At 55.7% G+C, this 27,558-nt stretch overlaps 1 protein-coding gene across 1 annotated transcript in view; it reads right to left on the bottom strand.

The window, feature by feature from the left end:
* Window positions 1-6: 6 nt before the first annotated feature.
* QSOX1 (quiescin sulfhydryl oxidase 1) overlaps window positions 7-27,558 on the bottom strand; it is a gene marked incomplete at its 5' end in the record, with an annotated part of 50,300 nt that continues 22,748 nt past the window's right edge. Inside the window, 10 exons of the mRNA XM_006142376.3 lie at window positions 7-909; window positions 2,737-2,916; window positions 5,508-5,655; window positions 6,319-6,441; window positions 10,558-10,687; window positions 12,455-12,589; window positions 14,637-14,782; window positions 17,716-17,806; window positions 18,891-18,993; window positions 19,516-19,561. Coding sequence (XP_006142438.3) covers window positions 155-909; window positions 2,737-2,916; window positions 5,508-5,655; window positions 6,319-6,441; window positions 10,558-10,687; window positions 12,455-12,589; window positions 14,637-14,782; window positions 17,716-17,806; window positions 18,891-18,993; window positions 19,516-19,561 — 1,857 coding nt within the window. The remainder of the gene's footprint in view (window positions 910-2,736; window positions 2,917-5,507; window positions 5,656-6,318; window positions 6,442-10,557; window positions 10,688-12,454; window positions 12,590-14,636; window positions 14,783-17,715; window positions 17,807-18,890; window positions 18,994-19,515; window positions 19,562-27,558) is intronic.

Below are 27,558 nucleotides of genomic sequence, written 5' to 3'. Positions count from 1 at the left end.
ACCCAGGGAGGTCCATCGGAGCAACTGGTTTCCCTGTATTTCCCGCCATCCTGGCTGGACAAGGAACAAGGGCTGGGAGGGGACAGAAAGGGGCAGCGGCCAGCAGGGCCCCGTGGAGGCAGCTCCCTTTCTGGTTCCCTCCTGAATTGTGCCATCAGGCTGCAGGGTGGCTAGAGTGGCCCTTCAGGGCTCTCATCCTGGCCCGGAAGGAGGTGTAGGCGGCCAGCAACCCCAAGAAGGACAGGGAGTAGAGCCCCACACATAGGCTGATGTCCAGGTGGGAGAAGCCCCCTCCCAGCACCTGCAGCCACGGGCCTCCAGGGGCCTTCGGCTTGCCCTCAGGCATGCTGGCCAGCTGCTTGGAGCTGCGGCCCAGGTACCTGGGCTCTGCAGGGTCTCCGAGATGGTTCTTCCCTGCCCAGGGCTCGGCCAGCCCCACGGCCCCTATGTCCCGCTTGCTCAGGTGCCGCAGCCCCTGCAGTGGCTCCAACTCAGCCTCCTGCGGCACTGCGGGCAGCTCAGGAGGCCCCTCTGGGCCGCGGCCTGCGTGGAGCTCCTGGGGAGGGCTGGCCTTGGGCCTCCAGACTGGAACCTCAGGGACAAAGGTTCCCTGCAACTCTGCGGTCTCGGCCCCCTCAGGGCGCAGCGTTGAATTTCCCACCGCCAGATCCAGCACCCCCATCACCAGCCCCGGGGTGTCTGCCAGCACCTGAGCGCCATGGCGAGGGGCCAGCCTGTTGTGGGGGAAGTTCATGACAACGTTGCTAGGGGAGAAGTGGGTCTTGAGGAAGTTCAGGGTGGCGGCCACGTCCCACACTGGCGGGCCCTGGACCTCATTGTGGCAGGCAGAACAGAGCTCGCGGGGTGGCCACTGCACCTTGGGGAACTGCGGGTCCTCGCTGGGAGCACCTGTGGAGGGAAACACACGCAGGTATGGTCACCCTGGGCACCGGAGCCAGACCTCTCACCTCCATTCAGAACAGCCGTCCTCTCGTCTGCAAAACAACCCCCAACGTCCCTAGAAAGGGTGGGATAGGAGGGTGCAGATGAAAACCAGCCCAGCGGGGACCAGCAGTTAGCGTAATGGCTATGTCGCTTAACTTCCATGTAGTCGACCGCGGTTCGCGTCCCGGACTTGGTGGCTTAAACTCACACCGGGCGCATGTGTGTGCGTGCCCAAGATCCCGAGAGAACGGAGGAGAAGGGATTGCAGCATGGCCATTGCCCCTGGAGGTGATTTCTCACTTTCTGTCTCTGTCTGGTGAGTGCACGCGCCCTATAGCAAAAACCTCTCCAAAAAAAGAAAGAAAACCAGCCCAGGACCAGGGCCCAGCAGGGTGAGCAGGGTGAGGGGGTTCTTACCCGGCCCCCGGCACTCAGGTTCCCCAGGGAAATGTGGGCTGCCCCCTTCCAGTCACTTCCCAGAGCTGACCACGCCCACTGTCCCCTCTGGACTTTGCCTCCAGTTTGAACCCAGGATAGGACGGGCAAAGGACGAGAAGACTCAGAATGACCCATTCTGTTCTGCAGCCTTTGGTTGGTCTGAGACCATTTGTAGTTTTTTGCACTTTTCTGAAATTTTCCAAATTTTATACAGTGAAAATACATTACTTTTGTTAAATGGAAAATGTTTCTTAAAACTAGAGTGCACCAGGCACGGTGATCATGCAGGGGCTCTCCTTTACCAGCTGCAGCCCTGGGGTGGAGGTGGGGGCAGGGGCAGGGGTGGGCTTCAAGGCTGGCTGAGGGGGTCTGGGGCCCTTGGGAGGGTCTAAAGGTTGCCCTTTTGTGCTGCTGGGACGTGGGGCGGGGTATCCCTCTCAGCAGAACCTCAGGCTGGGCCCCGGAGGCCAGCCACTGGCCCTTGCCACGTGGTCGCCCAGGCAAGGCAGTCTCTCCTGGGGGAAGCCCCTCTCCTAAAGGTCAACCATCTGAAGCAGCAGCAGGTGGCCGCGACCATGACGGTTAATATGGGGAGGGCAACAGGCAGGCTCCAGCCAGCGGTCCCAGTGATCAGACCCCGCAAAGCCAGCTCACAGTTTGTACCGGCTGGCTGCTCGTCTGACAGGACGTCAGAGACCTGAGGCACCTTCAGGAGAGGCCCTACCTCTAAGGCCTCCAGAGCCTGCGTGGTCGTGAGGGTGGAGAGGGAGGGGCAGGAGAAGAAAGACATGTCTTTCGAAGTCCTCCAGTAGGCCGTGGAGAAAGGCCAACTACAGGCCCTCGCCACCACCTGCTCCTGCAGCTTCTTTAACCCCGGCCCTGCCCCCAGGCTGACCCCCCAGGAAGGCTGTCACAGCTCCTTCCCCGCCCCTCACCCCTGGAGTTCAATGCTTCTGCTGTGGGACCCAGCAGACTCCTGTGCACGGGAAAAGAAAACCCCAGCTCCCTCCTCCCTGAGAGTATTAGAAGCCAGGAAGCAGAACGGGGGTGGGGGTCAGGAGAGGGAGCCCCAGAGGCCAGGGAGAGGGGCCCTGGTGCACAGAGAAGAGCAAGCCATGGCACTGGCACTGGAGGACCAGGGTCTGAAAGTGCCAAGGCCTCAGTTCCCTACGCAGAAAACAGGTCTGGTGACATGGGCTTGGGTGACAGGGCTGGCCCACCCACGGAAGGGCTGTGAGCCAACAAGCACGCGTGTTAGGGCACCGTGTGTCCCTCCCCACCTCTGGCTGGGCCAGGATCCCAAAGTGGACCCCACTCGTAGGTGGCTCAGTCTTGGAGGTGGCCCTTCCTCACCTGCGAGGCGAGCATTGACCTTGTTGTGGCCAGACCAGAGCCAGAGGACGGCGTCGTTGAGACTGGCCACGCGGTTCATGGAGGCGGCAGCCATCTGCTCAAAGTGGTTGGCGCAGTCCCGGCAGCCGAAGAAGTAGCGCACGTAGCCCCGGATGGCTTGCAGCACCTCCTGGGCGTTGGCTAGAGGGGAGAGGAGGTGCCATGCACAGGGGCCCACAGGCCGCCTGGGCTCCATCCCATGCCTCAACCCTACACAGGGCCCCACCCCCCCGTCTGCACTGCCGGAACTCAGGGTCTTCTTGCCTCTTCCACCTTCTCCATCCCACAGGCCCTTCTCTGCCGCACGTCCAGGCCTTGCCACTTAGCTCAGGGTCCAGTCTAAATGTCTCAGCAGGACGCCAGGACCAGGTCTGCCCAGCCCCTGCTCCTGTTGGGCCTACTGGCTGCAGTCTGTTGTCCCAACCTGTTCCTGTCCTGCTGTGCCACCCTGATCTCGTCATGTCCCTAATGTGTCTCCATCTCCCCCTACTCTCCCCTTGTGAAGGTTCCATTACCCCCATCTTCTCCCTCTAACTGCAGCTGGCTCCTCCCCCAACACCCCCCCAGCCTTTTCACCTCCCAAATCCCAGGTACCTCTGGCTGCCGCTGGCTGCCCCCAACCGCCCCTCTTTCCTGCAGCTGAACCCAGTCCTGGAGAAACCCGTCTCCCTGGCCAGGGACAGGGAGAGGGGAGACCAAGGAAGATACAGGGGACAGACAGCCATCTCCCGGTTAAGGAGAGGGGCCTCAGAAGCAGCCAGGCCTCCTGAAACCCCAATCCTGGGCTTCCAGCCTCTGCAGCTGTGAGACGATGAATGTCTACGGTCTGAGCCCCCAGCCTGCAGTAGCCGTCACAGCCACCCAAGCTGATTGAGAGCTCTTCCTAGCAGTCCCACGGCTGTCCTTCTGTCCCTGCTGGTCTCAGCCCAGGGTACCTCCTCAGAGCACGGCACCCACACCACTCTGCCTTGCCTTCCTTACAGAATTCGTCATGATTTTGGAAATGACTTATCTGTGCTTCTGGTCTACCTCCTAACACTAGAATCTGGCCCCAGGGGAACAGGAATGCTGCCCCTCACACGTCCATACCCTGGCCTGAGGCGGGACCAGGCACTGTGGAGGCACCCTGCATGTACAGGCTGACTGGCCCCAGTGTCCCCTCAGCAGGGCAGCTCCTCCATGTAGATGGTCCCTCTCTCGGACACTCCTCTGCTCCGGCTGAATTCCTCTTCTCCTGCTGCTCAACTGCCTCCCCTAGGAAGCTTCGTCCAGTCCCGAGAGCACATCCCCAGTCCTGCCTGTACCCCTCCCCTAGTACACCGCAGGAGCCCTCTGCCCACCCTGCCGCACTAAGGCTGGACAGCCTGTGACAGCGGGGAAGTCTCTGTCACCTCTGTATCCTCTGTGCTGAGCCAGGACCTGACCCGAACCTGGGTCCTTCACAAATGTGTACTGAAGTGGACGCCCCTCCTTCCTGCCCTTACAGCAGGAGGGGACTGTGTGGGGCCCAGGGCACAGCTGCCTCGTCTGGGGAGGAAATAGGGCGGTAGGGGGAAGCTGATGCCCCAAACTCCCCCACAAAGTCGTTCTCAGTGGGCAGCACAACAGCACCATTTCGGTGCACACTGTCAGGAATGTGAATTGGGAAGCGGCCACGGTTCTTTTCCCCTCTCCTTTCCTTTTCTTTTTTTTCTTTTTTAATATTTTTGCCATAGGATATGTGCACTCACCGGAGAGAGACGAAGAGAAACAGTGAGAGCAAAGGTGAGAAATCACCCCCCAGGGGGATGGCCCACACAATCTCTTCTCCTCCATTCTCCTTCTGGGATTTTGAGCACATATCTCTATGTGACCGGAATAATTTTCAAGCCACCAGGTCCAGGATTTGAACCACAGTTGGCCATGTGAGAGTCTAGTCCCCTAACCACGCTTATAAAGAGGCCAGCTACTGGCACTGGATCCCACATGGTCGACTCTGTGGTGAGTCCTAAACCGGGAGGCACATGTGCATGTGTGCCCAAAATCCCAAAAGGAAAAGATGAAGGAGAAGGATCTCCCTGGAGGGTGCTTTCTCACTTTCCCTCTCTGTACTTCTCCTCACATACATGTTGTCTCGCAAATTAAGAAAAAAGATAGTATAAAGATTAAATGGCATGGTGGTGAAGGCGCTGGACTCCCACATGGCTCACCATGGTTCAAGTTCTGGGCCTGACAGCTTGAAAATCATACTGAGTGCATGCACGTGCATGTCCAGAATCCTGACAGGAGCCTGGGGGAGAAGGGACTGCAGCATCCTTACCCCAGAGGATGCTTCCTCACTTTCCCTGTCTCTGTCTCTCTCTGGTGAGCACACGTGCCCTATGACAAAAATCTAAAAAGGAAAAAAAAAAAGAAAAGGAATCACAAATATTTTGTGACTATTGAAAACAAAGCAAGCCACAGGCTCCAGAAAGCAGGAGAGGCCTCAGGGTTCGGCAGGCCACCAGCCTAGAGGCAGGGCAGGAATGGGGACTCTGGAGTCCTCCCCATGCTGGGCTGGTTCCATGTGGGTCTGTGTGTGGCCCACTGCAGGTATAGCGATCCCATAGGTTCCAAACTGTCTCTGCCCCACCCTGTAAATAGGGGTGCAGCAGGGAGCCGTGGAGAAATTCCAGGGAGTCCCCCTGCTCGTTGTCCCTGCCCAGGGGAGAAATGGCTGGGTCTCAGGCCAGCTGATGAAAGGCTGGACTTACCTGTTTCCGGCGAGTGGTCCCCATTTTGCCGAGCTGCCTGCACTGTCAGGAAATGGAAGAGGACCCACAGGGAGCAGGGGTAGCCCCTGAAGTGTGGCTCGCTGCCCTGGCAGCCAATCCAGTTCACCTTCTTGGCAAGAACAGCACCCTACGGGCCACAGAGGAGGTGAGTATGTGCATGGAGCAGGTGGACAGGAGGTGTTGAGACTCAAGGGTCAGGAAACAGCCCTAGATGAACAGGTCCCTCTCTCGGCCTGTCACGTCCAAGGTGGCATTCCCTGTCTACCGGCTCCATCCTTAGGAAGAACAGCAGATGTGGAAGTCCATGACAGACCAAGCTACAGCCTATTCCGCTGCCCACTGAGGTCCTACAGGTCTGAAGTTTCACACTCCTGCTAGCCACAGTGGCCACCTTTGCAAACAGCGCCTAGAGCAGAGCCTGGAAGGTGCCCTGCAGAAGGCCAGGACAGCCGCTTAGGGGCTTCAGGGGCTCAGAGGCAGCAGGGCACAGGTATGAGAAATGCAGGTGTCTCGGCGACTTCTAATCCCAGCCTCGCCCTGTACAGCTGCATAATCTCAGAGGAGCTTCTTAACCTCCCCTAGCCTCAGTCTCCCCATGTGCTAAATGGGGGATATTATCACCCTTCCATTCATGACGTGAGGATGAAATCAGCTAGGACATTAAATGGAAGGACCCAGCCAAGATCACAGGCTCCCCTGAACGCACATGGGCGGTCAGATGACAGTGTCAGCCCCTCCACTCCCATAAACACCGCGGGTGGGGAGATCTTCGTCTTCCTCCCAGACTCACCTCCCTCCGGCTGTCCAGGGCATTCTTAAAGAAACTGTAGGGAATCTTCTTTCTCTGCTGCTTCTTGAGCCAGTCTTCCACAGAGTGCAGGAAGTTCTGGACCAAGGGCTGGCCAGGGAAGTACTGTGGGAGGAAAAAGTGGAAGTTAGCGAGTGAAAATGATCCCCCCAGAGTCTCACCGTCCTGCAGGCCATGGGGGTGTTACACAGAAGTGGGTCAAGGAGGCTTTCTGGAATGTTCCAAAGCCACCAGGAAAACATCCTGCCTGAGGCGCAGATTTCTCACTGTCTTTGCTCTAGGACATCTGGTAAGATTAGAGGAGGGGGTGGGTAAGGAGAGGCCCCAGCGGGCTGGGTCCCGAAGGTCTCCCCACCTCAAGGCTCAGGCTCCCATGTGCCATGGCTGGGAGGGAAGTGAGAGCCCTGGGCACAGGTCCTACCTGCAGGTCTTCTGTCCACCAACTGAGCGGCTGGGCCTGGCGAGGTGAACAAGCCCTTCATTTGAATTCCCCAGCTGCCAGGAAGACGAGCCTGCCCAGGGGCTCAGCCAAGATCCAAATCTTGATAGTAACTCCCAACAGTCTCCGAAGAGGAGGAGGAGGAGGAGGAGGAGGAGGAGGAGGAGGAGGAGGAGGAGGAGGAGGAGCACGAAAGGCCCCTCTGACAACCAGTCAGCCCGAATCCGATTAGTATCAGCACTTTAAAACCACAGGGACCCCAGGGAGGGGCATATGTGTGCATGTGTGTGCATGCACAATACACGGGAGCAGTGCAGGGGGCAGGGAGGAGGGGGGACACAGCAGCACAGCAGGTCAGAGACAATCCCCGAGTGGCAGAAAGGATGACAACCCTGAGAAACTGTGAGAAAAGCCAAGAAAACTTCTTGGGGGGAGGAAGGGTCCTGCCAATAGGAACGAGAGCTAAACAGGAAAACGCACTACCAGGTCCAGTTTTCCAAGAGAGCCATTAAATCCCCTCAAGCCTTAGGGGCTGGACACCTTCCCCCCACTCCCACCCTGGGAACAAACGGTCTCAGCTGTTGTCTTTCTCCCTCTTTTTTGATCCTGTGGTTTTTGTTTGTGGTGTTTTGCTGCGATGCTACATAGGCAGGTTTGTATATAGTTTTGTTTTTTCTTTTTAGTTTTGCTAAAGGCCTCACGTGCTTGCCACAGAGAGACAAAGACAGAGAGGAAGAGAGGACAAGTGAGAAATCATGCTCCAGGGCACATGGCCACATTGCAGTCCCTTCTCCGCTCTCCTCTCGGGATTTTGGGCATGCACACATGCATGTCTGGCGTGATTTTTCAGCTACCACGTCTGGGATTAGAACCACACAGTCAGTCATGTGGGATCCAGCACCTTAACCACCGTGCCACCTTCTGGCCTGACTTACATGTAGTTTTAATGTCACCTTTAATAAAATGCTTTGATAGCAGATCGTCCAGAGAGCATTTTCAATTAATAGTTATAAGCCCTTAAGGGCCAAAAATCTGTATATGAGATTACTCTTACAGGAAAAGCCACCTGAGGCTTTTATATACACATATTACATATAAGTAGGCAGCGAATTTTTAAAAATAAAAAAACCAGGGCCAGCAGGTGGCATAGTGGTTAAGTGCTGGACTCCCACGTAGCTCACCGTGGTTCCAGCCCCAGACCTGGTGGCTTGCTTTCTTACATTCCCTGTCTCTCTCCTTCTCTCTCTCTCTAGTCAAATTAAAATAATAATAATAATAAATGAAATGAAATCATTCTTTTTAAAAATTAAGATATTAAAAAACGCTAGGCATGTTGATGTCACAAAATGCTGTATAAAGCTAAAACCTGTCCATTGTCCATTCGGTGTCGCTGGATGACAGCTGACACGAAGCAACTGTAAGCCCGTCTCCGATCTTTCTCTGTTTTACTAAAACGCTGACTGTAACATTGTTTGTGAATACTGAGTGTTTCCTAACAGCTGTGGCGGTACCGTTCCGTTTGAAGCTTATTCCCAGGTCCTGTTTAATGGCTTGGAAGCCCTTTCTGTGCTGAGCAGTATCAGTACTGTATCTGCAGCATGTGGTTCTGGATTAATAAAAGCAACCTGGGATGTGTAGAATTTAAAAAGTAATAAAAAGAACGGCTCCCCGGTTGAGGCTGGCTCACACAGATTTACAGCATGAAGTCAGCACTTCTCACTGACCTGCGTCCACATCCTGCTTTGGAACCTTCCGGCCTTGAGGCCAGGTGTCAGGAGGATGAATTATGAGCTCTGGGCTGCAGGAAGCAGGACAACCCTGGGGACCACACGCCACCCAGTGGCCAGCCCTGCCAACTGCTCACTCGAGGCAGGAAGACTTGCAAGGGCCTCAGGGCTGGGCAGCCAGGCTGACAGCCCTCCCAGGTTGAGCTGGCAGTGCACACGCTCGCTTGCCCACAGGCTTCCAGTGTCCCTAAAGTGCCGTGCACGGGGTGGTTCACAGCAAGGGTTCGACGGCAGGTGGCTGGGGGGATTGGGCAAGGTGCTTTACCTCTCTGGGCCTTGATTTGCTCTGTTGCTACAACAGAGATACCTAGTACTCCCCCGGTGGAATTCATGAGAATAAAAATCAGCCAACACACAAAGACTGCATCCTGTCAGAGCCTGAGAATGGTGGCTGCTGCTATTATCAATCCTCAGGAAGAAGCTACCCCAGCAGACCAGGCCAGAACACTCTGCCTTCCCCAGGGAGATGTGTGGACAAAGCCCCAACAGAGGGTCTGAGTCCCGGCCCAGGTCCCTCTGCCTCTGCTGCCAGGCATCCGGCCTCTCTGTCCTCCACTCAAGGCCAGCCTGCCCTCCCGCGGACGATGGCTCCCACAGGAAGGGCTCCTTCCGCCCACACTCACTTCAGCATTCATTGAAGGCAGAACCCCAAGAGGGTGCAGTATGGTCTCTGCCCAGCTCGGGAATTTTCTGAACCTTGCCCTTGCCCCTCATCCTGCTGTGAACAGTGGCACCAGAGGCACAGGAAGAAACCAGCCTCGAGTGCACCTGAGAGATGTGAGGCGCACTCAAGAAATGACTTCCCTGGGGCTGCTCCTTCAGAGGGGACTGGCAGAATGCTGGGCGTCCTCATCTCCTCTACAGTGCACCGGGACAGCACACTGTGGGTCTCCCTCGTGGGCTGGGCAGGAGCAGACTTTCCCCTCTGAGTCTCAGGCCATCAGCCCCAGGACTCAGCACTGCGGGATCCAGCTGCTCTCGGGCCTCTGAGGAAAGGCCTGTGTGGTCAGGGCGGACTGAGGAACAGGGGCTCATTCTGCATGGGCCTTTGAGGAGTAATGTCCGCCCTAGCATCTTCTTAGTGTCATCACACTTGCACGTGACCAGGTTAAGGGGGTCCAGAGGGCCAGGACTGGGTGAAGTGAGGACAAAGGATGAGGCTGGCAGGAGGTTGCCAAGAAGAGGCCCGGATCATGCTCAGGGGCAGCCCCAGTGGCCACAGACCTCGCTGAGAAGGGCGGGCTCAGAGCCAGCCCAGCCGAGGGTGGCTGAGTCAGCAGCTGGTCCCTGACTCAGCAGCACACAGTAGCAGGAGCCCCGGGTGTAAATAGGGCAACCCCAAAGCCAGGGAAGGATGCGGGCAGGGACAGGCAGCCACCACTCACCGTCAGAGAGGAAGGGGGCTGCAGAGTGAGAAGCACAGGCTCTGCAGCCTGGGACCCCAGTTCTAGTCCCACACCTCCTACCTGGGTGACCTAAGGCAAGTCACGTGGCCTCTCTGGGCCTCTAACATGGGGTGGTAGGTGCCACCTTGCAGAGTTGTTGGGAGGACTGACACCTGCCATACACCAGGTCTCAGTAAGCAGAGGCTCCCCTCATGGGCAGCCACCTCCCAGGAAGCTACACAGGGACAAGGCAGGCATGGAGAGGGAGCAGGGGCAGGCTGGGAAGGAAGAATGGGGATCCAGGAAAGTCCCCTCTTGCACTGGGCGTCCCAGGGGTCCTGCTTTCCCATGACAAGGAGTGAGAAGCCACCCGCTGGGGCTCAGACTCAGGCAGGCACTGCCTCAGCTGGGACTATCCCCAGGTGCTGGGCATCGGGCCCTGTACCCCTTGCCTGGCAGTGCAGGGCTGCTGTGGGATGTGGCTAAGGCTGGGCATGGCAGGGCAGCGAGCCCGGGTGTCAGCAGCCGTGAGCTCCTGGAGGGTGGGACTGGCAAGGCGCTCGCTACCACAGGCAGGTCTGCACAGACCGAGAGCCACAGCCCCGCTCACCTTGGCCAGCACCGCCACGAACTTCTTCAGGGCCACCAGGCGCTGCCCTTCCAGCACCGAGAACTTGCCCACTTCTATCCGCAAGATGTAGTGTAGCGCGGATTCCAGGTCCGCCATGTAGACCTTGGAGCTGAGGAGCCAGAGGGAGCCGAGAGAGAAAGGGACATTACCAAGGGGCAGGGTTGGGGAGGACCAACCAGGGGTAAAGGGAGAGAAAAGAGGGGGTGCAGTTCATAGTCACAGGACCTACGTTAGCACATGGCTCTGCCAGTAACTTGCTGTACGACCTTGGGTAAATTACTTAACCTCTCTGAGCCACGGCTCCTTATTTATAAGACAAATAATAATATATTGCTTATGGGTAACTTGCTGGAAGGATGACATAAAAGCACAAATGCAAAACCCTCTGCAGCTCCTGAATAGTAGCGGTTTCCCCTGTCCAGGCCCGGGGCTGGGCCCTCCTGTGCTGCATTAACGAGGTCACTAGTGGAAGGGTGAGCTTCAGTCTCTACCCTATGCGAAGACCCACAGGGACAGACAGACAGACCCACAGGTGCGCACACAATGTGGCTCTGAAAAAGCAAGGCCTCTGAAAGGCCAGGGGGTTAGCTCTCCTGAAACCTGTGATTGGGCCTCAGTTCAACAGTGAACCCGACCTGGGGCTTGGGCAGCTCAAGCTGCTCTCTGGACCTCAGGTGCCTCGCCTGTGAAATAAAGGAATTCCTCCTGCAACGCCCTGGGGGGCTGTGGAGAGCCACTGAGGCCCACTGACAGGGTGGGCGCGGTGCCTGTCTGTGCCCCTCGCTGTGCCCCACTCCAGTGTCCCTGGGCCTCACCTTGCCTCTCCATTCCTGACTTTCGTCCCAGGAAGTGGCCCCATGACCAAACAGGACCATGTCTGAGGATGCCCAGCACAGAACTCGGCATGCAGGCTATCACAATAATGTCGGTGCCCCGAATCATCATCATTTTAATGAGCAAATGATTGTTCCCACCTCTTCATCTCTCTCTCTCTCCCCTCTTCCTGGATTTACTAGAAATATTTCCCGTGGTACTTTCTACCTTAAAGTCCCCCGTGCTAGGATGCAACATCTTGAAATCAGAGGAGCTCCCCTCAGTTCCCTGTGCAGACCCTCACGGAGGCCACCCGCCTGACCAGCTCTGAGCTCCCTGGTTGGCATCTCCTCTTGGTATGTGGCTACTGGGTCAGGTCTACCGCCCCATCCCCTCACCTTACAGGCAGGAAATCTACCCTCAGAGCACAGCCAAGGAGCTCAGGGAGAAAAACAGCTTTCTCATGCCCATACACGTGCACAAACGAACAGGCTACCCGAACAAGCGGTGAGCTTCCCAAGGCCAGAGGCATTCCAGTGAGCTTGGGTGCCTTCCCAGAAGGGAGGCCGTGAAGGGGACCGGAAGCTCTGAGCACGCGGGGCCTGCGTCTGGCCTCTGCATGCTTGTGCTCACAGTGCCCACACACGGTGGGTACTCAGAACTGTGTGCGGAAAAACCACTGCTCAGGTGGGAGGCTGGCTCGGGAGGCCTCGGAGCATCCCTCCGAGTGAATTCTACTTGTCCTGGGCTATAGTGAAACTTAGCGAGTGTGGATGCTGGAAAGTGTTCACCATGAGGGAGGGTAATGGGAAAGGCCATCGGTCACTGCCCAGGTCAAGCTGGGGCCCTGGGGGCAGTTCCTGAAGAGACCGTGGTCAGCTGCTGCTGCGTGCACATTCTCAAGGCTCTCCTGCGTGTGGCCAGCAGTCAGGGGCCCAAGAGGCCAAGGTGAGCCCTGGGGTGCTTGACAAGTGGTGTGAGTATCCAGGGGGCGGGTACGGAGGTCTATGGTCTTTCAGAGGGAAGGTGGGGATGGGAAGGGATGAGGAGCAGCTGGCCTCACCGGTCTGCCAGTTTCCAAGCAGTGGGAGCTATCGTTTTAGCAGCGGTCGGCACGGCTGTGGCCTCGGCGGCCTCCCTGGTGAGGCCAGAGAGCCTCTGCAGGTACGCAGTATAGAAGGACCTGGACTCCACAAGCCTGTGGGGCAAGAGGACACCAAGGAGAGTCAGTAAGTTCCCAAGGACAAAACCCAGAGCGAGCCGATGTCAGAAGGGGTGGCACGGGGGCGCATCTGACAGAAATGTTTATTAAAAAACATTTGAGAAGGGCCAGCCAGGGGTGGTGGTTAAGACAGCTGGATCCCATGGTCCAAGTCCTGGACCCAGCGGTTTGAAAAACACACCGGGCATGCATGTGTGCGTGCCCAAAATCCCGAAAGGAGAAACGGAGGAGAAAGGACTGTGGCGAGACCATCCTCCATAGGCGTGCTTTCTCCCCTGTTTTCTTTGTCTCTCTCTCCTCGGTGGGCACATGTGTCCTCCAGCAAAAGTTTAAAAAAATTTGAGGGCCGGCCTGGTAGTCATGGCTATGGCACAGGTCAAGTTCCTGCCCCGACACCTTGAAGGACACACGGGGCACATGTGCGTGCAAGCCCCAAATGCTGACAGGATGAGGGAGTGGCAGTCTGTGGTGTGACCACACCTCACTGGGAGTGCTTCTCTCATCCCCTCTGTCTCTCTCTCTCTCTTGTGAGGGTGCACACCCTCTGGCAAATAAAAAAGAAAGAAGAGGAAGAAAGAGAGAAGAAAAAGATGAGAGAAAAAAGGGACATTTGACCTTGGTTCCACCTTATCCTCAGTGAGGTCAAGATCAGGGCACCTGGCCTCACTTTAACCTTCCTGGTCACCTCACGTGCCAGGGAAGGTCTCTTTGACACCAGCCCGGGTTGAACCCCCATCTGGAGAGGTAGCTGGCTCCAGACAGGGCCAAGGACCTGGTCATGGCAGGACGACTGGGATTGGCTACCTTCTATGGACCCCCAGGAAGCTGCCCGCTCACGAGCAGGCTCTGAGGTGTCACCAGGTGACGTTACTCCTCAAGGACATTCAGGGAGCGCTGTGTGATTTAAAAATAGCCAGCAATGACAACCAGTCACCAGCACTCGCTGAGCCTTTAACAGACTTTGGGCTTCTTTCTCTCTCCTGAGAGAGGAGTCCTCCAGGGCAGGGACCATCTGAGCACCAAGAGCACTCCCACTCCGAGGTGAGGGCCCTGGAGGGACGGGTGCCAGCCCGCAGCCGTGCGGTGGGATGGCCAGAGGGATGGGCGGGGTGCCCTGGAGGGACGGGTGCGGTGGGATGGCCAGAGGGATGGGCGGGGTGTGGGCAGTGGCAGCACCGCTCTCCACTCGGCCGACTGACGACTGACGAGCAGATGGCTGGGGAGTGGCTTCGTCACAAACAATTTTCCCCTCCACCAACCCCAAGCGAGGAACAATGCCTCCTCTCCCCACCAGGGCTGCCCAGAAGGCTAGCCCCTCCCTGTCCCTTGCGGCCACTACGCTTCCTGGACTCTGTGACGGGCCTGCCCCAATGCTGCCTGGTGCCAGGGGCTGCCCTGCCCAGCTTCACCCAGGGTGGCACTCAGGGCCCTGGGGAGCAGGTCCTGGGCACCTCTGGCAAGCCCGAGTTCTGCCTGCTGGGCCAGGCTGACATCAATCATCAGCCCAGGGAGGGCACGGAGGCACCATCTGGCACCATTTAACGGGCCATTCAGCAGCGGGAGCCTGACAGAGGGGCTGAGGCTGGCCTGATTGTTTCCTGGGCATTTTGGAACTGGCTATTGTCTGGCTCCTAATGAACTTTTCCGCAATTAGAAAACCAAAGGGAGGGAAGTCGGGCATATCTGAGTCCTTGCCAGGCCCGAAGCCTGCCTGCAGACAGAGGAGGAAGGGGACTAGGGCCAGGGCTGTGGTGGGGACAGCGCAGAGCAGGCAGGGGGCGACGGTGGGCGCTATAAGGAGTCAATCAGGACCCCTGAGCTGCCAGGGCTGGGACTGCGCTGTGGGCTGTCTCCTGGCTGAAGTGGCCCTGCCCCATGCAGACAGGCAGGTATCTGCTTCTCCTGCAGGGGGTGCTCCTGGTGTCCTCCAGAGAATGGAGGGAGAAAGAACTCGTGGCCCCCTCTAGGCAGGTGGGAAGGATGAGCCAGGGAGGGGAAAACAGCCCAGAGACATAGCACTCACACGGGGACTCTGGAGACGGAGCCATTCCGAAACAGCAGGTAGCAAGATGGGAAGTCCGTGACGCCGAACTTGCTCACCACGTTGCCCTCTGTGTTCAGAACCCTGCGTACTGCCAGGCCATGGCGCTGGGACAGGTCCAGAGTCACCTGCAGAGATGGCAGGATATCAGGGGAGGGAATGACAAGTCACTAGCTGGTCAATGACCAGAGGCTGGTCCCGGCTTGGGCCCTGAGCAGGCACCTGGTTGGTAGCCGCTGTGCTCCATCCAGACCCCACACCTTGCAAAGAGGAGCCCCTTATGAGCATGGGACTCACGTGCCACCAGCCATGTCCAACCCACCTGCCGAACATCACCCACGGGGCCTTGGGCCCGCACAGACCACACATCTTGCATGCCCAAGGACGGAACCAACTGAAAATAATTTTCTTTCTAACGAAAGCAATTTGTAAAAGGTTTAACAACAGATGGTTTTAGTTTTATTCTCTTATTTATAAAGCTTTCTATCGATATTCCAAATCAAAAAATATACTTATCAAACATGATGACCTTATTTATAGAAAGAAATAAGAAAACATTAGCTAACATTTACTATGTATCACATATGATAAATAAATTGCTTCATTTAACCTGCAGAGTAAGACTGAAATAGAAAACTACAGTGCAAGAGGAAGAAAGGCTGCCTGGGTTTGCATCCTGACCCTACTGGACCGAACGGCTCCCTGACTCAATTTCCTGACTTGTAAAATGACAACAGCAATAATAACGATACAGTGGTCCCCTCTTACCTGCAAGGGGTAAGTTTCAAGACTCCCAGGTGATGGCTGAAACTGTAGACAGTGCCAGATCCTACCTATACTATGGTTTTGGTATATCCTTTCACTTCCTGTACATGTATACCTACGATAAGGTTTAACTGATCAAGTCGGCACAGAAAGAGATTAATGATAACGATGACTAACTAGGACAACTACAAAGGTAGACTGATGACAGCTGTGTGAATGTGGCATCTCTCCTTCTCTCTCTCTCTCTCTCTATCTCACTGGACTGTGCTCACCTACTTTTGGACCGTGGCTGACAGCAGGAAATGAAACCGTGGATAAGAGGAGACCATTGTAATTCCAACCACAGAGGGAGGCGATGAGGACTGATGGGTTAGTTTTACACAAATGCTTATAACAATGACTAGCACCTAGTGGCATACAAGTTTTTATTAAAAAATAAAAAAGCTCTTGGGTCAGCCAGTGGCGTGGTGTTAAGGTGGCTGGATCCCACAACCACATGGCCAACAGTGTGGTCTGAGTCCCAGGCCCAGTGGCTTCAGAAACACACTGGGCATACAGGCGTGAGTAACCGAAATCTCAAGAGGAGAATAGAGGCGGGATTGTGGTGTGATCACACCCTCCCGGGGATAGGGGGATAGGGGAGTAGGGGGTGTCTTCAAGCTCTCTCTCTCAAGAACAAATGCATCCTATAGCAATTTGTTAAAATGAAGTTTAGAAAAGAAATCTTGTCTTCAGGTCACAGGGTCAATGAAGGTCTGCACTGGCCTCCGAGCCCCAGCTCAGCCTGACTCTGGAGGCAGGGTTCTTAGCCATGATGCTCCTGCCTCTCCAACGACCCCGAGCCTGTGCATGAGCCTTAGCTCAGTCCACTGGGTCTAGGCCCCTGGTTACTCAGGAGGCTCTGGAGGTTGTTGGGCCCTCCTTCAGCAAAGCAGCCCACCCTCTCCCCACTCCCTGGGGTCCCTGCAGAGCTGAGGCTGAAGGCAGCTTGTTTCCAGTTCCAGAATCCCATCAACTACACTTGACAGGTGTCAGCAGACTACACTTGACAGGTGTCGGCAGGAAAAGCTCAGGGCCAGCTGCGGGGGTTCACTCCAGCCCCACTCTCCAGTCTCTTCCCCCTGCACCACCTGGACAAACATCTCCATGCGCCAGCATGTCCCAGCTCGGCCCCGGGAGAGCTCACCAGCAGGCTGCGGACAGGTCCAGGAGCAGCGGCAGGTCAAGGAGAGCTCGGCAAAGCAAATGCATCTTTCTTTTTTTCTCTTTTTAAATTATTTTAACTTTATTAACTGATTTTAATTTGATGAGAGAGAGTGAGAAAGCAAGCTGCCAGGTCTGGGACTCGAACCGTGGTTGGCCATGTGGGAGTCCAGCGCCCTTAACCACCATGCCACCTGCCAGCACCTTTCTTTTTTAAAAATAGGGTGTGTGCACTTGCCAGAGACAGACAGACAGAAAAAAGTGGGAAAGCATCCCCCAGAAAGGATAGGCACATTGCAATTCCCTTTCTTCCACTCTCCTTTTGGGATTTTGGGCACGCATGCTCATGTGCCTGGCGTGTTTTTCAAGCTGCCAGGTCTGGGACTCAAACTGCACAAGTCGGCCATGTGGGATCCAGCTACCTTTACCACCACGCTATGGGCTGGCCCATGGATTTATAAAGCACCTCTTATGTGCCACCTACTATTTTTGGTCCTTTAGCCAAATGGCCTTCTTTGACTTGCCCAACAGTACCACAAAGAAACAAAATTATCACTGAGCTGTAGGCAGGACATCGGGGCTCCGGAAAGCTGAGCAACTTGACGATGGACAACTCACGAGATGATAGAGTAGAAATTCCACCTGCTTCAGCTGGTAAGGGACCCTCGCTTCCTCATGAGGGACTGGGCCATCGCTAATGTGCCCTCCTCCCCAATTTCTTCCCAGTTCTACGTGTGGAAACAACATGGAACCAGACAGACCTGCTTCAAAGTCCTGTCCTACAATTTACTAGCCTTGTGACCTTGGATGAGTTATTTGGTCACCTCTGCTAATTGTGGAGCTTAGAGCTGTGTGTGTCAGTAAGCTGTCGGAGGCTCAAACAGCACGTGTTAACTCTGGTTTAAGGGTGAGACTAGACGCAGAGGTTTAAAGTCCGGTTCCTACACTTCTCGTGTTGCCCAGCAGGGGTCAGGCCAGCGCCAGGCTAAGAAATGCACCCAGCAGAGACAGGAGAACTGCAAGGCCCTCCCTGCTCCCAAATGGCCCCTCTCCCCAGCTATCCAGGAGCTGCAGGACCCCGAGGGTAGCTCACCTCTCTACCCAGGTAGGAGCCTTCCTTTTCAAAGATCAGGGCCAGGTACTCTTCATCGTTTCTTGCAAAGAATCCTTCAATCTCCTCCAGCCTACAAGAGACAAGCCTGGCAGTCACTCCTGTGGACAATGGCACAAGGCAAAGCTGCCAGCGACACCAGGACACAGTGCCGTGAGGATGGCTTCACAGGCCCTCTCCACCCAGGAGCCTGCCACAACCAGACCCTTACTCTCAAAGACTTGCTCTTGTTAGCGGACCTTGTTCCCTTGACCTATTTTTTTGGTTTGTTTTGTTTTTCTTCACATCTGTTTTAAGAATCAGGAGTATGGGTAGAAGGACTGGGAAGGGATGGTCTGAGACTGGCCGTCTTCTCGGGCTGCAGGAGGCCCAGGCTTCCTGGCGAGGGCCTGCACTGGTCCTTGGAGAGTTCAGACCCAGCAGACACAAGCTTTGTCTGTGGCAGGTACTGCCAACAGGGCACTGTCTTGTCCCGCCCTGGAGCAGGCCTAACACAGGAACTAGGGAGTTGGAGAGTCCAGTGCAGCAGACCTCAGAAGCTCTTTGACCCCACTTTCTTATTCTAAGGTAAGGAAATGAGCCCAGTTTCCCCCATTAGAACCAAAGGTGTCCACAAATGAAAAGGTAACTCCTAGCACCCCACCAGTCAGAATATTAAATAACTGAATTAAAAATTACTTTCAAAATCGGGAGCAACAGGTGGCATAATGGTTCCGTTGCCACCTCAGCTCACAGAGGCAGGCTCAGCTCCCTGGCCCCTACCTCCCCGAGCCCACTCTGAGACCCAGCAGCCTGCTCTAGGGTAGAGCACGTGCGCCCTGGCTGCATCTCACAGGGCCCCCGAGGACGGGTGGGGAGAAGCAGTGAGCACCACCTGGGGGATCCCACCCATCTTTTCCAACCTGGTGGGATGGGTGTGGCACTAGTCAGTGAGCCCCAGGAAAATGGCTCCTGGGTTAGGATCTGCAACAACAGGAAGCCCGTGGACAGCCACCAGCCATTCTGGAGTGGTGCTAGCAGACAGGGGTGTCTGCCCCCCGGGCAAAGGCAGCAGGAAGTATCAACATGGGTCTCCAGCCCTGCCGCTGCCACCGCCCTCCCCCTCCCAGGCCTGGGGTCTTGGCCACGCTGCACTCGGACTGCCCCAGCCCATATACTTGGCAGGCTCCAGCGGGGGACAGGCTGGGGGCCACGTGTCACGATGGGACTCCAGAGCATCAATGAGCCTCTCCCGCAGCGTCTGCACGTCGGCACCGGCCACTGCAAAGGAAACAGGCAGGGGACGGGGTGAGGGGTCAGGAGGAAAGGTCTGGGCCAGAGCCCTAGGCTGGGAGATGTAGCACGAGTCAGTCCTGGGGCAGCGACGGGTAAAGGAGGGGCTGGGTGGGCTTTTCCTGTGGTCCTGGGTGGCGCAAAGAGACCCGTCCCCTGGAAGGAAGGATGGACCCCACAAGTACTTTCCAGGGGTTCTCTGGTTTGTCCTCTGGGTGTCAACCCCATGTGACATGAAGGGTATTCTGGGAACAGTCCCCTGAGCCCCCAGCAGCCTGGATGGGCTACCTGGAAAGGCTTCCTCAGCCTGGCTTTCCCTGTGCACCCCTAGGCCCACTGGAGGGACACTGTTAGGGAAACACAGACAGGGCTTCCCGGGACCTCCTCGCCCTTGAGGGGCTTGCTGACCGTCAGGGCCCTCTCCACCCAACAGAAACCCAGGTAAGCGAGGGGGTGGGGTGGGGGCAGGCGGTGCAGATGCCAGCGGGACAACCAGTGCAGGACACCCACCTGGTAACGTCGTTCCTGGGACGTTCTTAGAAAAGGCCTGAAAGAACTGGAAGCAAACAGAGGCATGCATCAGTGACAGGAGTCAGGTCTGTGAAGACCGAGTTATCACATCAGACTTCACAAATTACTTAACCTTTTTTTTTTTTTTTTGGTGAGATTTTTGCTATAGGGCACATGCGCTCGCCAAAAGGACAGAGAGGGAGAGACAGAAAGCGAGAAATCACCCCCCAGGGGGGGTGGCCACAGGGGTGGCAACACCACAATCCCTTCTCTTCCATTCTCTTCTCAGGATCTTGGGCACGCACGCACACGCGCCTGGTGTGAGTTCAAGCCACCAGGTCCAGGACTCGAACCACGGTCGACTACATGGGAGTCCAGCGACATAGCCATTACGCCAACTGCTGGTCCCCACTACTGAACCTTTTTTAAGCCTCAGCTTCTCCACCTGTCAAGTGGAGGACAGGGAGGTGGGCTTCTGCTCCTGGATGCTGACTCCCTTCCCCGTTACCCCTGCAGCCAGGCCCTGCCCCATAGCTCAGGAGCCCCCAGGAAACCTGCAAGGAGGATCGGACAGCCCACTAGTGTGGGGCCACGTCTCTGGAGCCCCTGTTGTTCTCACATGACAAATGAAAGGTGCTTCCGGGTACGTGATGACGAAGTGCTGCTGCTTTGCCTCACAGCCATCTGAAAATACAGTGAGGGTGCTTCGCACACCTCTGGGGAAAGGCCTGCCATACTGTGTAGTCTGCCCTGGCTCCTGGGAGAGGGCTTAGGGGCTGGTGTCTCTATCCGCTGAGAACTTGCAGCCTGGCAGAGCGGATACTTGATAGGGCAGGGTCTCCAGAAGGGGCTTGTGGAAGGGGCGTCTGAGCCTGTGGGGGATCTAGCCTTGGTACAGATGAGCCCATTTTTTCAAAAATTTAACTTTAGTTACTATTATTTTTTTTTCTTTGTTTGAATTTGACCAGAGAGAGACAGAGAGAGAGAAAGAAAGTGAGAAAGCAAGCCGCCAGGACCGAGACTTGAACTGTGGTCAGTCAGGTGGGAGTCCATCGTCTTTAACCACCACGCCACTGGCCAGCCACCAGATGACCCCAAGTAACTCACTGCTCTGTCCTCCTGCCCCATGTACATGACGCCCCAGGCCTGGCGTGTCACTCCCCGAGGCGAAAGGACAGGGAGAGCAGCAGACTTACAATCCAGGCTCTGCCTGAGCGGAGAGACAGCTGCTGGACTGTGCTCTCCTGATCAGGAGGGACAAGAGGGAGGACCCTGCCAGCCAGCCACTCACCTTCCCATGGGCTGGGAAGGGGCTTCTTCCTGAGGGTCCCTAACCTCCAGGCCACATTTAGCCACCTCAGGCTTCTGCATCAAACAGCAATAGCTGTTTGGCCTCATAGCAGCTGGTGGCTGAGTACAGGCCCTGGGGTCTGGCTGACTTAGGTTCAAGGCCTGTTTCAGCTGTATTCTTGCTGTGTGACCTTGGGAAATCCATCAGCTGCTCTGAACATTAGTGTTCTCACCTTTAGAATGAGGATGACACCTCATGGCTACCTTGAGAATTGTACAGACTCAATGACAAGACAGTGCTGAGTGCGGCCCCTAGGGCCTACAGCCAGGAATCCTAGATATTTACTGCATCAGCATTCCCTCCCACCTTGCTACCTTCTAAGCCCTGGGAAACAACCAGCCAGGCCCTGCCTGTCCCAGACGTCTGCAGGCAGCAAACGGAAATCCACAGCCCTTGTCCCTGCCCCCATGACGAACAAAGACAGGGACACGACCACTGCCCTCTAACCCACTACCTTCTGCTCCCTCCGCTCTCACCAGGACCCTCGCCCCTGTTCCCAATTTTACTTTATCAATTTTTATAAACATTTACGTAACCTTTTATCCCGGGTGAAAACCACTCACCGGGACACATCACACACATTTCTATTGGTGTTCTTTAGAGTTCTTAAACAGACCCAGCCCTCATAAAATCACATGTCATTCTGACATTTGTGAAAATGATCACAAACTCCCTGGACTTGGACGTGAGATTGAGCTGATGAAGCCTGCTAAGGCATCGCTTCTCAGAGATAAAACTGAACATGCAGCTGCTGGGGGACTGGTTGTTCCTAGGTGCTAAGCCGGAGGGTGAGCAGACAGCTGCAGTGACGCACAGGCAGGACAGACTTTGACTTGTGTCCACAGACAGAACACCTCTGATACCACGAAGCCGTGGACTGCATGGCAGTTCCAGGGTCATAGCTCTTACCTTCAGCTCTGAAAAGCAACAAAGTCACTCTTCCTCATTAAGAATCGGGTCACCCAAATCTGAGCAGGTGCTTGTATTGCCAGGGGCTGGCATTACTCCATCCAAAGGAGGCCTCTCTGACCCTGCTAAATGCTCAAGGACCCCACCTTGGGCAGTTGGAGCCAGACTAGGAGTGTCAGGCAGCAAGAGTGACCCTGGGAAGGCGGGGACTCCAGGCAGCCCTCCCCCATGGTGTAGGCCAATGGGGAAGTCTCCACCTCCACCCCTACCCCAGCTGCCTCTGGGACCTCACTCAGCCTTTTCTGTCCTCAGGAGTCTGTTTGCTTCCCAGACCTCACTCTCTCCAGGAACTTCTCCCTATCAGTTCATCTCTCTTTCATCATCCCTTTTCTACTGGTGCCTTCCGCCTTCCGGGGAAACCGTAATCTTCCTAATACGAATTTGAGAAAAGGAAAGGAGCACAGAGAGGCCCTCTCCCTTCTCCAGTTCTCTCATTCCCTGTTTCGCAGCTCTGCCATGTTTCTCAGGACAGCATCTGTTCTCGGCCCAGTCATGGTGAGCAGTGTGGACTGTGCTCCTCAGGCTGGGACCACATGGGAGGGCCAAGTTCAAGTCCCCATCCCACCTAAAGGCAGGCACAGTGGCGTGTGCCAGTAATCCCAGTGACTCAGGCAGGCTGAAGCAGGAGGATCTTGTGCTTGAGGCCAGCCCAGGAAACATGGTGAGACCCTATCTAGAGAAAGGGCTGGGGGTGATGGCATGTACCTGCAGACCCAGCTGGGAAGCCAAGGCAGGAGCATAGAGATGGTGAGGCACTGTCTTAAAAACTAAAACCTGGGGACCAGCAGATGGCATAATGGTTATGTCACTGAACTCCCACGTAGTTGCCCACGTTTCGAGTCTCAGACGTGGTGGCTTAAAACTCATGGCGGGTGCATGTGAGTGAGTGCCCAAAATCCCAAGAGGAGAATGGAGGGGACAGGACTGCAGTAAGGCCATCGCCCCTGGGTGGTGATTGCTCATGTTCTGTCTCTCTGGCAAGTGCACGTGCCCTATAGCAAAAAATCTCTCTAAAAAAAAAAATAAATAAATAAGTAAAAAACAAACACCAGTATCTGCTCTCCTCCTCAGGCTCTCTCTGCATTCCCACCACTCCGCTGGGAGCCGAGGTCATCTCCTTTGTCCATGTGATTTGCAACTGGAACCGTCTGTCTCAGGTCCTCACTTGTGCTGGACTCCGGTTCTTCCTGTGGCACGCTGGTCTCAGGGCACGTCCCACCCACATACCTCCCGAGACAGAGCTGGCCCTCGCCCACCTGCTTCTCCACCTGTTTCTGATAGCACCGGTGATCAGTCCTCCCTGTCACCCTGATCAGCACGTCCCTCTCCCATGACCCCATCTTCTGGTCAGCTGACAACATCTGCATATTTGACCTTTGTGGTAGCCTCTACAAGGAGTTCGCTCCTCTCCCACATCCTGCCTTCCCCAGCAGAGCTGGTAGATAACCTTCCTGGACGACTGCTCCAGGCCCTGCCTCTCCTCACGCGCTCCGCCATGCTAATACACTCAGTCTTTCCACTTTCCAGCCACCCTCCTCGCTGCACAAAGATGAGCGCTCTAAGGCACAATTCTGGCCTTACTGTGATGCTCCTCCTCAAATCTCATGCATGGCTTTCCACTGCCAATGAGTAATGTCCAAAGTCATCGCATTCGAGGCTTCCCCGGATCTAAACACGGACCTTCCTCCCACTGGTCCCTATTCCCTACAAGCCAGCGACAAGGGGCTATAACCTGAACCTTCCACCCAGCACCTTCCTGACTGGGGGCAGGGTTGCAGCTCTTTATCTCTGCACGCCCAAGTGCCCCGCCTGGTGTCTTGCCTGCTGTCACTCGGCAGCCCTCTGTTCAACTGAGCAGAGACTCTCTTCCTTTGATCATCCTCGAAGTTGAAGCTCACATGGGAATCTGGTCAGGGCACATTTTTGTCTTCCTATGAAAACGTGGCCCTGTTAAGTGAGCTGCTGGAGGCCTGTGCCCTGCCCAAGGGAGAGCTCCGCAGCTCCACGGAAACCAGCAATTACGGCTTCGGGAGTTTCCTTTTCTCCGAGAGCACTCAGCACCTGTCCCTGTCCTTTCTCAGGGGCTTCTGCCTTACCCAACCCTGGAGCCCCTAGAGGGCCTCCCCAGGAGGACCTCCTCCGTAGGAGCCCGGGCACTAGGCAGGCCCTCAGCACCCGGGGTAGGAAGGCGGAGCAGAAAAACACGCTTGCACTGATCCAAGTTTCTCTAGCACATTCTAGGGACAATGATCCAGTCTCAGATATGTTCTGGTGTGCCCATGAGGGGCTACGGCCTACCACCCCTGCCGTGGACCGCCAGTGAGAAGATGGCTGGCAGACACAGCAGGCAATGGCCCGCCTCCTCTTTCCAGAGACAGGCAAAATGCCCTTTCCAAGTCCCGCCTTCCTCCCCGATGTCTCGCTCCCAAGCAAGGGACACATGTGGTAAGGGCCCATTCTCTGTCGCTCCACAGGGTGGCCACACTCTCAGCCTGGCATCCGAGGCCTGCCATGACTGCGCTCCCTCCTCCCCTGCCACGCCTCCCCAGGACACGAGCCTCTGCCCCATCAGACCAGCCTCCTCCACATGTCACACAGTTCTGCCCACACAGGGCCCTGGCTGTCACCTTCTCCCACCTGTGACACCTGCCCATTTTCTTCCTTTCTCTTAGCCAAGCCCCACCCATCCACTAACACCAAGTGGGTGGCCCCTTCTACAGGAAGTCCTTGTGGTGAGCAGGAAGATGCTCCGTGGGCCTAAATAAACCCTCTGGCATTCGCTAAGCTCAGGTCACTCCTGGCCTCTCGACTCGCTGGTGAGTGCATGTGGCCTGTGGACTGGGCCACAGTTTCTATTTCTGGTCTCCCCCTCAGTGGTAGGCCCGGCACCATGCACTCAGCAGACAGTCACTTTGAGACTGCCGCGGGAGGGATGAGTGTCTACAATGCAGCCTGCACCGCGAGCTGCCACTAGCCCCACAAGGCAATGGGAAGGAGGCAAACCAACACACACTGACCCCAAATAACACCAGCGTCCCAGCACTTTTACCTGACAAAACTCATTTCGCACTTGGCAGTGACCCTACCAGGTAAGACATGATCACACCCTACGGACATGAGGCCCATGGCTGGGGCGCTGGTAAACTACTTTCCAAGTCACGTACAGCAAGCAGTGGGGCCAGGATTAGAACTGACATCAGTGACTGCCCTCTCCCACCCCATGCCGTCACTCAGTGCCACCCTCCTTCCAGCCAGGCCTTGGACACGGAGGTTCCCATTGCACTCCCCAGGGGCACTCCCCAGGAAGTGCCAGGCTCTGGGTCCCCAAGCTCCAGCCAGGCCCTGCTGCAGGCCAGCCCCTCCCCACCCCATACCCTTGTTTTCATCCAGCTGGGCTCCAGCTCCAGTCTGACAGGACTGACAGAGTTGGCCCGCCCTCCAGGACCAGGTGTTTGCTAAACAGGCTGGGTTGGTGGAAGCTCACTGTTTGCTCACGGTGACAAGGAGCAGGAGGTGGAGGAAAAGGACAGTGACACATCCCTGGGGGTGGCCACACTCTTGTGTGGGCCTGTCCGACATACCAGCAACACTCTCTCTCCTTCTGCTCAGCAGGAGTCCTCCCTAGGGCTCCACAGCCTTTACGGACAGAGAGTGTGCTTGAGTCCTCTGGGGGCAGCAGACAGGTGACAGAGCCATTTCTCTAGCCTGTGGCAGCAAGGTGGGCCTCCAGGATCTGCTCTGTTTTCTAAAGAACCTGGTCACAATGCCACAGGCACGCCTGGCTCTCTATGGTCCAGAACTCCTAGACACCCAGTTTATTTGAGTAGGGTTTCCAAACACTAGAAGCAACCTAATAGTAAGTTATAAAATAGGTTTAGTAAATAAGTTAGTATTTTTAAAAATAAACAGAACAGAATAGAAGCTGTCAGCAGGGACCATATTAGTAAGAACAGGGCTTGGTCCATAGCACGGCAGTTAAGCACCATGCATTGGAAGCTGGATCCCACACGGCCACCTGCCCACACGGCCAACTGCCGTATGACTCGCAGCTTCCAGGGCCTTAAAAATGTGCATGCATTGGGCCAGCAGGTGGCATGGTGGTTAAGAGCACTGGACTCCCACATGGCCAACCGCAGTTTGGGTCCTGGACCTGGTGGCTTGCTTTCTCACTTTCTCTCTCGCACGCTCTGTCCCTCTCTGATCAGATTAAAATAACTAAATAAGTAAATAAAGTTAAATAAAATAATTCTTTTTTTTTTAAATATGCGTGCGTGCATGCCAAAGTCCTGATGGGATGAGAAGTGGAGGAAAAAAGGACTGCAACATAACCATGCCCCACGGAGGTATATCCTTTCTCTCTTTGCCAGGTACACATGCCTTTTGGTAATTAAACCAAGAATATGGACCAGCAGTTGGCATAATGGCTATGTCTCTGGACTCCCACATAGTTGACTGCGGTTCGAGTCCTGGACCTGGTGGCGTAAACTCACGCTGGGAGCATGTCCGTGCGTGCCCAAAGTCCCGAGAGGAGAATGGGGGAGAAGGGATTGTGGTGTGGCCAATCCCCCTCGGGAGTGATGTTTTGCTTTCTGTCTCTCTGTCTCTGTCTTTCTGGTGAGTGCATGTGCCCTATGTAAAAACCTCAACAAAAAAAAGAATAAATGTTGCCTAATAAAACTTCCATTTTAATGATAATAGATACAAACTAACTTTGGAATGCAATGTACGGAAGTCTATTTCTTACTGAAGGTCACAGCGAAACACTATTTAAAAGCCGCTGCCTAGGGCTGGATTGCAGAGAACCACCAGGAGCTGGAGCCATTGTCCCAGTCTAGAGTCCAAAGGCTGGGATACGGAGTGCCAAAACTGGCCTGCAGGCTCCTCAGGAGAGGTGGGGAGGCTTTGCCAAGCAGAGGTTAAAAAATAGACAGATGGGGGACCAGCAGTTAGCATAATGGCTATGTTGCTGGACTCCCACGTAGTCGACTGCGGTTCGAGTCCCAGACCCGGTGACTTAAACTCACGCCGGGCGCGTGTGTGTGTGTGTGTGTGTGTGTGCCCAAGATCCTGAGAGGAGAATGGAGGAGAAGGGATTGCGGCATGGCCATCCCCCCTGGGGGGTGATTTCTCACTTTCTGTCTCTCTGTCTCTCTCTGTCTGTCTGGCGAGCGCACGTGCCCTATAGCAAAAAACCTCTCCAAAAATAAAAAATAGACAGATGGGATCGGCCAGGGGTGGTTAAAGCACTGGATCCCGTATGGCTGACCACAGGGCTCAAGTCTCATACCTGGAGACTTGAAAACTATGCTGGGCACATGCGCATGTGTGCCCCAAATCCTGACAGGATGGAGAAATGAAGAGGGCATTGTGGCATGATCATGCCCCATGGGAAGGAGGGTCCTTCCTCACACCTCTCTCTAGTGAGTGCATGCACCCTCTGGCAAAATTAAAAGAAAAAAAAAAAAGGACAGATGACTAGTGGTCTGGCCCAGTCAGGTGCTGCCTGTCTGAAGGCAGGGGAAGTCAGGAAGACCAGTTAGGGGCCCTCCCTGCCCCTCCCAAGGCCAGCTGGGCGTTCGGGAGGTGAGTAATCACTTGAGGCATCCAGGCTGCGTGAGCTGCGTGACTGGGGCAGGTGCTGAGGGGCCTCTGGCCTCTGACTGCCTGGGCTGCCTCCTCACACCCACTGGGCCCAGCCTCTCCCAGGCAGAAGCCGAGAGTGC

The sequence above is a fragment of the Tupaia chinensis genome, unplaced genomic scaffold (assembly GCF_000334495.1).
Source record: "Tupaia chinensis unplaced genomic scaffold, TupChi_1.0 Scaffold000074_1, whole genome shotgun sequence".
Lineage (NCBI taxonomy): Eukaryota > Metazoa > Chordata > Mammalia > Scandentia > Tupaiidae > Tupaia > Tupaia belangeri.
The sequence above is the reverse complement of the archived record's forward strand: the minus strand, read 5'-3'. Positions and strand labels throughout refer to the sequence as shown.